This window comes from Typopeltis vanoorti, chromosome 15 (assembly GCF_054136105.1).
Source record: "Typopeltis vanoorti isolate ZY-2024b chromosome 15, IOZ_Tvanoo_1.0, whole genome shotgun sequence".
In the NCBI taxonomy this organism is placed as follows: Eukaryota; Metazoa; Arthropoda; class Arachnida; order Uropygi; family Thelyphonidae; genus Typopeltis; species Typopeltis vanoorti.
This window is the reverse complement of record NC_143563.1, coordinates 46,939,669-46,951,726: the sequence shown is the minus strand read 5'-3', so window position 1 is coordinate 46,951,726 and position 12,058 is coordinate 46,939,669. Positions and strand designations below refer to the sequence as shown.

At 33.9% G+C, this 12,058-nt stretch overlaps 1 protein-coding gene across 1 annotated transcript in view; it reads right to left on the bottom strand.

Annotated features, from left to right (window-relative positions):
• Positions 1-12,058, bottom strand: part of Prp6 (pre-mRNA processing factor 6) — a 251,296-nt gene that overhangs the window by 143,685 nt on the left and 95,553 nt on the right. The window contains exons 9-10 of the mRNA XM_090405026.1: positions 10,681-10,775; positions 6,533-6,597 (exon numbers count right to left, since the gene is read on the bottom strand). Of these exons, the coding sequence (XP_090261152.1) occupies positions 6,533-6,597; positions 10,681-10,775 (160 nt within the window). The remainder of the gene's footprint in view (positions 1-6,532; positions 6,598-10,680; positions 10,776-12,058) is intronic.

Sequence of the window (12,058 nt, the reverse complement as noted above, 5' to 3'; positions counted from 1 at the left end):
TATCATATGCATTTTACAGGTCTTCACAACTTCAACACTGATCCCTGTTATTTTTCATGATTCCTCAACTATATATCTTAAGGGGAAAAAAGAAAAAAATAAATAAATTGAACCTAAAAATTCCCATTTAGCCTGAATATAGCTTGTTCTCCAAATTTCTCTTCTACTTTTCTTAGCCATATATGCTTGCATAAATCTCACTTGAAACATTCACTAGAGAATTCTTCTGTAATTCTTCTCAGATTCAATTTTATTTCCATTTTCATAGATGGTTACTATGAGAACTCTACTCTACTATTATATCTAAATAAATAAACTGAAGAGGATATAACAATGACCTCAGATGAGTCCAAGTAGGTCTAAAATATTGATTGGCAGAAATCTATGTTCTTCATAAGGCTGGTTACTTCATCCTATTTTGGCATTGGCCAAAGACACAAAATCTGAGCAGTGAAATTACAGAAAGTGAAGTGTATGTATACCAAAAAAATTTGCAGTAACAAAGTTGTTGTTGTTGTTATTATTATTATTTCAACATGATATTGAATACAAGGACTTTTCACAAGAGAGTACTCAACACCAGAGAGCCCAATGTCTACACCACTTCATCCATCATCTGCATACAACAAAATTCATCATCCACCAACAGTATTTTTGTTTATTAATTGCATGTAAAGCATTGCATATAACTAGCTAAACAAAAGTCACAGAAAGAATGTAGTAAGAACACAGAAAATAAATATCAGGAAAGTGGCAAAATATTCTGGAGGCTATTGAAAAAAGCTTAGAAATGTTAGAAATGGAGGGAAGAGTACTGTAAAAGGAATCAGATGATAAAGGTGACATGAAACACCTGAAGAGAAAAGCAATCTAGATGTCTGGAGAAATTCCTTTGAAAGGTTGCTAAATGAAACAAGCAATGACAGCATGATGGTAGAAAACACTCAACAAGAAGACAATCACAAATACAAAGCAATACTTGCAGTAGAAAAAGCCATCAGAAACCTAAAATATGATAAGGCTGCTAGAGTGAGTGATAATCAACCAGAAATGCTAAAATATGGAGGTATAAAAGTTTACAGTAGCTACACTGCATAATTCAGATGCCTGGTCAGAGGGTCAAATTCTGGATGTTTGGAGTAGAGCTCTCATAGTACTTGTCTATAAAAAGGGAAATAAAACAATGTGAAGATTAGAAGTATTTCCCTGAGTGTTCCTGGTATGATTTATGCAAACACTCTTGAGAAAAGGCTAAGGAAAATTGCAGAAGGGATACTTGGAGAATAAGAAGCTAGGTTCAGGCCATAGAGAGCTTGCAAGCATCAGATTTTCACCACTTTAAGATAAATAGAGAAGTCATATAATAAGAATCTGTATTTAAGTTTCATAGATCTGGAAAAGGCATATGACAAAATGCCAAGAGGAAAGTTCTTCAAAATGCTACAGTTACATTGTGTAAATGGGGCATTATATCAAGCATTACTTAGTCTTTATTTGAGTTGTAAGTCAGCAGTTAGAATTGAAGGAAGTACAAGAAGATGGTTTAATGTTAAATCTGGTGTGAGACAAGGATGTATACATTATCCCCTCATTTATTCATTATCGATATAAATCACATTATTAAGGTAGGTGGTATTAAACCTGATATCAAAATTAGAGATGTTAATGTCAGTTCTTTGCTTTATGCAGACGATGTTATACTTCTAAATAAATCCAGTACAAGCCTGCAAGATTCTCTGACTAAATTGACTAACTGCTGTGGTAAAACTGATATAAAAATCATAAATAAAAAGACAATGAAAATAGGTAGAAACACTGAAGACATCAACTGCATTCTGCATTCAGAATATTTCAGTTAGTTAGGCTCAATTTTCAGGCAAATTAAATATGGGAATAGACAGTAGAATTAGAGTTAGTACAGCAGGAAGTCAACTGAATAAATTTATATGGAATAAGAGAGAAATTAGTCAAAACACTAAATTAGCTATATATAAGACAGTGTTGAAACCAATTTTAACTTATGGATCTGATAGCTGGGTTAGAAATAAAACACAGAAACTGGAGACCACAGATATGACAGTTCTGAGAAAGATTAGGTGACTGAAAAGATATGGCAGTATCATATTAAAAGTGAATAAGGAAAGATCTTACATTAAAGACATTATTCCAGCAAAGCGACTTGATGTGTTTATTTTATAAGTACCTACAGACTAATTACAAGTGACAGCGAACAATGCTTATCTCAACTGCTGCTAGAACCTTCAAGGTGCAAGCACATCCTACTGCTATGAGTACACGATTCACAGAGCACCTTGTCTCGTTATTTAATAGCCACACCTCGTGTGTGTCATTACTTGTCGTAGCCCATTTTCAAGTGAATCCAATCCTACCGATGAATGTGGGATTCACTTTAAAACACTTTGCTATCCTATGCTTTGCCTACTGCAAGTAAGCAAAGCATAAGATAATCTAGGAAACCCTGCTTTAGAAATTAAGATTGGTTATATTCAGGCAATGACAATCAAGGAAAAGCAGGAGTAGCCATATTATTCAACACTAAATACGAGGCTAATCTTCTTGAATGGCAGGCAGTCTCAAGTAGATTGATGTGGACAAATACCAGAATAGGGAACTGGACAATGAGAGTTATTTTGTGCCTATGGTCCCACAGAAAATTCTACTAAAGTAGAAGTGGAGGAATTTTTTCCTGCATTAGAAAAAGCAACTGACACAATAAAAAAAGGAAAAGTTGGTCCTTGTTGGGATCTAAGCAGAGTAGGAAATGATTGTCAGAATACAAAAATATTTTGGGAAAATTTGGAGAAAAGAGCAAAGCTAATAATAATGGCAAATATCTGTTGGATTTCTGCTCAGGACGTGGACTGGTTATTACTAACACCATGTTTCAACATAAAAATGTGCACAAATTCACATGGAAAGAAGAGGCAAGGAATAAGAAACGTCTCATTGATTATGTTATTGTTGATAGTGATGTCTTCTCCCTGGTACAGGACACCAGAGTGTACAGAGGATTTGAAATTGGAAGTGATCACTATTTAGTCTTGAGCAGGATAAAATTGAATTTCATATTGAAAAGAATAACATGTAAGAGACTTTTAAAGCAAATAAAAGTTGAGCAGCTCTCAGATGTGAACTTTAGACTAAAATGCACAAAGATTATTGAAGAAAAAATGAAAGAGTTTGAGAACAGGAACCAAACCTTGGAAATTCAGTGGCAAGCCTTGAAGAAAACACTGATTGATTCAGCCAGAGAGGCATGTGGTGAGGTTGTCTGCAAGGATAAAAAAATCAGAACTCATGGTGGACACAGAAAGTTAAAGAGGCAGTGAAGGAAAAGAAGAAAGCATATCAAACGTTCCTGGCAATAAGTCAGCTTGTGCTCTTAGTGAATACAGAGACAAATGTAAGAAAGCTAATTTTAGCTTTCTTACATTTGTAAAACTAGCTAAACAAAAGTCATGGGAGAGGACTTTGGCAAGAACATAGAAAATAAATATCAAGAAGGTGGTAAGATATTTTTGACGTTGTTGAAGAAGCTTAGAAATGGAGGAAAGAGTGTTGTAAAAGGAGTTAGAGATGACAAAGGTGACATGAAAACGGGAGAAAAAGATATCCTTGAAGTATGGAGTAATTGCTAAATGGAGTAATTGAAAAATTGCTAAATGGAACAAGCAGTGATAGCGCAATGGTAAAAAACACTCAACAGGCATACAGTCAGGAATACATATCCATACTTGAAGTAGAAAATGCCATCAGTGGCTTGAAATAAGGAAAGGCAGCAGGAGTAGATGATATTCAGCCAGAAATGCTGAAGTATGGTGCAGCTACTATATAGTTTCTGAACTATACAGTGGCTGCACTGCATAGTTCAGAAAGCCTGGACAAAGGGACGAATTCCTGATGATTGGAGTATGGCTCTCATAGTACCCATATATAAAAAGGAAAATAAAACTAATTGAAGAATTACAGAGGTATTTCCCTACTGAGTGTTCCTGGCAAGATCTATGCCAGTATACTTGAGAAACGGTTGAGAAGAATTGTGGAAGAAAAGCTTGGTGAAGAACAAGCTGGATTCAGGCCAAATAGAGGCTGTCAGGATCAGATCTTCACTTTACGACAAATAGTCGAGAAAGCATGGGAATATAACAAAGATCTGTATTTAAGTTTTGTCGATTTGGAAAAGGCATATGACAAGGTGTCAGGAGAGAAGCTATTCAATACGCTGCAGTTATATGGTGTCAATGGGGCATTATGTCAAGCAATACTTAGTCTTTATTTGAGTTGTAAGTCAGCAGTTAGAAATGAAGGAAGTACAGGAAGATGGTTTAATGTTAAATCTGGTGTGAGACAAGGATGTACATTATCCCCTTTGTTATTCATTATCTATATGGATCACATTATGAAGGAAAGTGGTATTAAACATGATATCAAAATTGGAGATGTTAATGTCAGCTCTTTGCTTTATGCAGACGATCTTATACTTCTAAATAAATCTGCTCTACAAGTCTGCAAAATTCCCTGACTAAATTGAATAACTGTTGTAATAGATATGGTATGAAAGTCAGCAATAAAAAGACAAAAACAATGAAAATAGGCAGAATCTTTGAAAATGTCATCTGCATTTTGAACGGAGAACCTGTGAAACAAGTAAAACCTTTCAGCTACTTAGGCACAATTTTTAGTGAAGATTGTAAATTAAATATGGAAATAGACAACAGAATCAACAAAGCTGGTATGGTAGGAAGTCAATTGAATAAATGCATATGGAATAAAACAGAAATTAGCCAAAACACTAAATTAGCTGTAGACAAGACAGTGTTGAAATCAATTTTAACTTATGGATCTGAGAGCTGGGTCAGAAGTAAAACACTTGACCAAAGATTAGAGACTGCAGATATGAGAGCACTGAGAAAGATTAGAGGCGTGAAGAGATGGCATCGATGGCAATATTATATTAAAAACGAAGATATCAGATAAGAACATGACATTGTCAGCATCCAGGAATGCATTAGCAGAGCTAATCTCAGGTGGTATGGTCACTTAAATAGAATGGGCAAAGAAAGATTAGCAAAACAAGCGTTCTCTGCAAGGTTGGCAGAAAAACGACCCAGAGGAAGACCAAGATATAGGTGGATTGATACTGTACAAAGTGCCTTAGACAATAGAAATATAAGATCTGATAATGTTGGAGTCTTGGTAAGTAACAGACTGATTTGGAGAAAAATTGTAGATAGGAAGTTAGTAATGATGTAAATTTTTCATGTAGTACTATCATATCCTGTACACCCCCTTGAGGGTACAAGGCAGGAATTTGATGATGATGATTAAATTTAAAAATGAAATTTTGGAATCTGGATTGGCAAGTTTTCACTGAAAAAACATTTCTTTCAAAATTACTTTTTTTTTTTTTTTTTTTTGATTAAGGGATCTGATGAATAGAAATTTGTATGTATTTTGAATTCACCAGTTTTTTATTTATTATAATTATCTCCAAATCTCAGATGGTATGGTCACTTAAACAGAATGTGCAAGGAAAGATAACCAAAACAAGTGTTCACTGCCAGGTTGGCTGGAAAATTACTGAGAGGAAGACCAAAATATAGGTGGATTGATACTGTACAAAGTGCCATAGACAATAGAAATATAAGATCCGATAATGTTGTAGTCTTGACAAGTAACAGACTGATTTGGAGGAAAATTGTAGATAGGAAGTTAGTAATGATGTAAATTTTTCATGTAGTACTATCATATCCTGTACATCCCTTGAGGGTACATGGCAGGAATTTGATGATGATGATAATTATCTCCATCCCTGAAAGCATGGCAGCATGTTAATACTGTGGGTGGATTAAAAATCAGATAGTTCTCAAAATATCTTTTCAAGATACTTAAGGTCACCAACAAACAAGGCTTGCAGTTGTGTTGCACTGAGAAATAAAATTCATAAAACTACTTACTAAAGATATTTCTGAAATGTCCACACTATAGTGGGATTTGAATGCATAGGTAGCAAAGTGAAAACTATTCACTGCCTTAATAGATCAACTTTTTTTAATCTCATTTTAAGACTTAACTATACCAAACACTTAAGCTGTCATCTCTAGTAAGACTTTTTGCTGATATTTCCTTAAGTATCCCTACATATACCTCACTTTGAAACATTTGGCTTTACAGGATGTGAACATAAATTATTGACATAATGTAAAAATTATGGAAACAATTTATATTTACCTACATCACTATATATTTAAAGAAAATCAAGCTATTTTGCAAACTTAACATATACATCTTAATACTGTCGACAGATTATAGTAAATCTGTCACACTGTAATAAATTTGATAATTTATCACAGTGTGACAGATCTAATCTAACAGCTTACAAATATATTCTCTAAGGTCACTATAGCAAACTATTTATTTATTTTTATTTTCTGCACCTATGGATATGCTATAGTGAGGATTGACTTTTTTTTTTTTTTTTTTTTTTCACTGCATAATTTTTCCACCTTACCTGGTGGATGGTTCGGATTAGTTTCTCTAACTGATTTCAGAAGGAGCCTAGCTTTCTTGATATCACTGCAAAATATTAAAGATAATTTGAATTTTAGCATTATACAATAAAAGTCACAATATATATGGATAGATAAATTGTGAAGGGGAAAAAAAAAATTTTTTAATTATTCCGTCCACAAAGTGACTTTTGCAAAAACACCGCACACATACACACACAAATGAGATTTAATAATGCAATGTGCTGATCATTATTGCTTTCTACATCTTACTTTCTGCATGATAAGTACAAAGCTCTAATAAAATTATCCAGTTTAAATATTCAATTGAGTGAAATGCAGTTTAGCTGTGGCATGCAAAGATGCACTTATCAAATGATGGTGAAAAGCAATTATGTAAATTGCCAGATACTTCTGCTATAAAACAATCTATTTCTACACTGACTGCAATAAAACTATATTATAAAAACTATGCTATAAAACAATCTATTTCTACGCTGACTGCAAGTGAATTTGTTAGAATGATGGTGTTTATTATTGTAAGGGTTGATTGCCTTTATGACAACCAAACAAAATATTTCAAAAAATTAATGGAAAAAATAAAATGGGAAAATTTGTTAATTTATATTTAATCCTGTCTACAAAGTTCATGTTTGTCAAAATGTGCATCCTATGGTCAGGTTGCTTGTTTGAGGATGACATTCCAATCTAAGTTCACCATCACCATTACCAACCAAGCTACAGTGCTCACTAATTATTATTATTATTATACAGGCACCTCCATAGAGTCTGAAGACTCATCACAGGAGACCTAATCTATCCACACAATCTATCATACCTCTCCTTGAACCCATTAACAGACAAAGCTGACTCTGGCAATCCATCCCATTCATTCACAACTCTCCAAGTGAAAAATCTAGTCCTCACACCTCTACCAACCACACCTTTATTCAACTTCCAGGAATGATCCCTTGTTCTGGTCCCTCTAGCCAAGTGCTGAAACATTTCCCTGCATCTATCCTATAAAGCCCTTTAACTTAAATGTTTCTATCATATCCTCTCTTTTTCTCCTATCAACCAACTTCTGCAATACCTTCACAATCTATCCTCATAGGGGAACATTCCACAGGCCACTCTCCTTTGAATCATCTCCACCCTTTCCTCATCCCCAAGAAACCCAGGATCCCAGACTTGCACACAGTAATGATATGGGTGTATTAAGGCCTTATAAAGAGGAATGACAATTTCCTTATATCTACTTGTTAATGTGTTCTTCAACAGCCAGATAATCTTATGGGCTGCCTTAGTAACCTTAGCAATATGTCCTCTAAACTTCAGCTCTCTGTCTACCACCACCCTTAAATCTCTAGCCTCATCTATTTCCTGGAGTACAGTGCCATCAATGTGATACACGGCTTGTAATCTATTTATCCCAAATTGCATAACTTTACATTTCTCAACATTAAACTGACATCCATTAACTTTTGCCATTAATGACAGTCTATTTAAATCATCCTACAAGCTCTCCACATCGCCTTGATTAACTATTATTCTATTTAATTTCGCATCATCAGCAAATAACTGAATATTTCCTTTCAGGTTATTTCCTATACCATTTATGTACAAATATATTATAGGACATATATTATAGTCATATTATAGGACAATGATTAGGCGATTAGCAGTGATACTTATTCATTATATCAAAGTTTAAATTTATCATTAATATTAATTAAAATACGTTCTTAATATAAGAACATCAAATGTTAAATCATATATGCTTTAGTTTCAACTGATCAGTTATTGATGAACTGTGATGCATATTTCATTTTTTTCCTGGTAGCACAGATGTGCATATTCTAGCCATGTATTGACTGGCTAGAATATGCACAAACCTAAATGAACCAAAATGAACTTAAATTTACTCTATTGGAGTTAAACAATTTGTAGCTAATTTTCACTATAACTGCTTCAAAGAATGCACATGTTCATATTTCTGACCACTGTAAAATGAATATCTGTCCCAGATGACTTCATGAGACATCCAAAACACAGACAAAGAGACCTGATTTTTCTCTATCTGCAGATGACGATATCACTGTGATATTCTCTTCTGCATATTTCACAAGTAGTTAGTCTGATCAATGTAAAGAATGTTGCAATCACATCTAATCTCACACATTCCAGGGTGTTTATACCAAGTGCAAACAGTGTTTGCTGAAGACTGAACACTGCTAGTGATCCATGCAGGAAAGGTCTCTTAACAACACTACGCTGATACTTTGGAGATTATGACATAACTCCAAAATAACCTCATAGTTCACCAGCTGTACTATGCTGTAACCACTGTATGGAAAAGAGAACTTTTAGCAAAGCAATTTTCAATATTCAAGTGTAGGTGGTCTTGTGCTGCAGGTGAACTCTCAGTTTTAAGAATGACCAGCTACTGACTAAGAGTGATGAGATCCAGCATATAAGTATCTTTTAGTATTCAAGAGTTCTCTATGGTTATCAATGATTCTTGGATTTTGATATGACCACATCCATAAAGGCTTCCAATGTGAATTATATAGAAAGGACTTCAATGTTGGTGCATTATTTACAGTCTGTTCATACTATTCATGTATTTTGCTTGTTTTCTACCTAGCATCTTCAGAGCATAAATTATAACTGTGGTACAAATTGTTATATAACTGTGGCATTATAACTATATAATATTATTATAAATTATGACTGTGGCACAAATTATTTATTGTGGTACACATGATTCTATAATAAATTACAACTGAAAAGTACACAGCATTAAACTAAATAATTTTGGAAAATAATTTTCAAATTGCCAATTCCTGAATGCCATGTAACTATGGCATTTAAAAAACACCACTTCAGATGAACATTGGCTCATGTTCTGATTGTAGTTGCAAGTGTAGACTCAGTAGCATGGTTTTCATTTCGTTTGCATTTGAAATTTATTTAGCAATAGCACTGACCTTCAAATATTCTTTAGGCAGGTACCTGATATGGCCATGGAGAACATTGTTAGTCTCAAATGTTCAGGTTAACATATTTTCTTGCCGTTATTTTTCGAGAAATATAGTAGTGTCCGCACGGTTAGCCTAGTGGCGACGTGCTTCGCAACCATATGCCTGGGAAAGGAGTGTCCTGGGTTTGATTCCTGTCATCGACGTGAGGAGCTTAAGAGTCTTTCTCAGACATAGCCAAGTTAGCCAGTCTTGGGCGTGCACAGCAGGTTTTTCTCCCATTTATCTGGATTTTTTTTCCTCCTGCAAGCAGGCAAACTGACCCCATGAACACACGAGTCACAGGATATACTGGGAGGCATAGGGCTAGTCACCTTATCTTCAGGATGGGTATGACTTAGAAGGGCTTAAGTTAGCCCTGTAACAGGCCAGTAGGCCTAACACATAGAAGGAAGAAGTCCTTACATGGTGCTCTTTATTGGCCACACAACTATAATGTTAATTTGGAGAAATCAGGCTATCAAGTCTTCAAATGACTATCTCCCAGACTTTTAGCAAATTAATGCAACCATACTTGATAAGGTTGGAAGAATGTTTCATAGCAGATGGCGATTCTAAAAATCTCTCAGATCTGTAATACCTTCTGTGTATTGATGTCTTCTTCCATTTAATACAATGTGAAGTTCTCACAGGCAAATCTCTATACTCAAAACATTAATAAAAAATCCAACTTCAACAGATTCTGACATCATACGTCAGTTTGATATTACTTCACCATTCACTAATATACCTTTGACAGAGGCCCTTGACCTCATTTCCTTTTCTTATTTCTTAAGGAAAGGAAAAATGTACAAACAGCTTGACTACCATACAGTCTGGTATTACTTCTTTCAGATATCCCTTGACTATCTCCTGTGCACTGCTAATATTCTTCCTTTTGCAGATTCTTAGGCTATGGCACTGCTTCAAGCTGTCTCTTAAGCTTGTCATAATCATCTGCTTTGTAGTTCCACATATACCATCTTCTTAACTGAAAAAATTCTACATTTTGTTTAGTTTTAGTTATTAGATATCATACTTTAGTGATTTTAATCTCTTTTCCCCTAAATCAATGAGTATTTTTATGCATAAACAAACCATAAATTATTTTAAATTATATAAAGTTCTACCTGATGTCAGCACCATGTGTAGGGATCATTGATTGCAGGTCTGTCAGATAACCTTTAGGATCCACAACAGTCTGTCCACTCACTGAATCTGAAACCTATTAGAGATAAAAACACATATCAAAAATAAACTGTTTCATAAAACAAATGCAATTTTTTCCCATAATTTTGTACAAATGTTGTACAACTAGTTGTGCAACAATACAGATTTTAAAAATAGTGTGAAACAAGGATACTGTAGCTAAGATCAAAACAATAAAATGGATTCTATGTATTTTAAGGCAGAGAATTTTAATCCCCCCCCCTCCCATACACAATGTCAAGGTTCTCCATTACAAGTAATGCCAAATAAGTTTGGATGAACACTTTTTTTTTTTTCAACCATAACTCTGAATTATAAAAAAAAAATATATTTCATAAAATTAATGTAAACAGCTAAAATTCAAGTATAGTGGGTGTCCAGTTACTGTGGACCAAATAACATTGCAGGTTATTTCTTGTTTGGCAAACTATATATATATATATATATATATATATATATATGAAAGAATGATCATTAACTCGATTAACATACATATTTTTTTAAAAGAATTGAATGACTAGAATAACAAAATAACATTGTAGGTTATTTCTTGTTTGGCAAACTATATATATATATACATATATATATATATATATGGAAGATTGATCATTAACTCAGTTAACATACATATTTTTTTAAAAAGAATTGAATAACTAGAACCGACATTTAAGTAAAAAGGTTTTAATATTAAAACACGACTAGTTTCAGCTTGTAACAGCCTTCATCAGGTGACATTATAAAAGAAAGAAAAAAGAAAAAACACTAAAACACTGAAGCTTAAATACCCTGGTGTATATAAAATATTGTGTGATTGTGATATTCCTTATTTTGGGCAGACAGACAAATCTGTCGAATTGCATATGGAAGAACACATGAGGGACATTACTTACAAGAGACAGCAAGCCAGTGCATTATCAAGTCGTATCCTTTCTTGGCTAATCCTAATGATGAAAGCCAAAGTCACACAGTCTGCTGGGAAAAATCTACTAACATCTTCCATTGCAATGATGAACTAGAGAGAAAAATCGTGGAATCTAGGGAAATCATCTTCAATCCTGTTCATCTAAATAATAACTTGAGCTACAACCTCCCAGATAGTTATTCAATTGTAATCATGTACTGGCGTTCATGAGATGCTACTAGCAAGCACTTTCCCAACAATACAACAAATGAAAGAACAGCTTTAAATACAACCACAACGTTTTAATGTCGATTATGTATAGAGACTCTCTATGTTGTCCATAGTTTATTTAAGCTTCAGTGTTTTAGTATTTTTTCTTTTTTCTTTCTTTTATAATG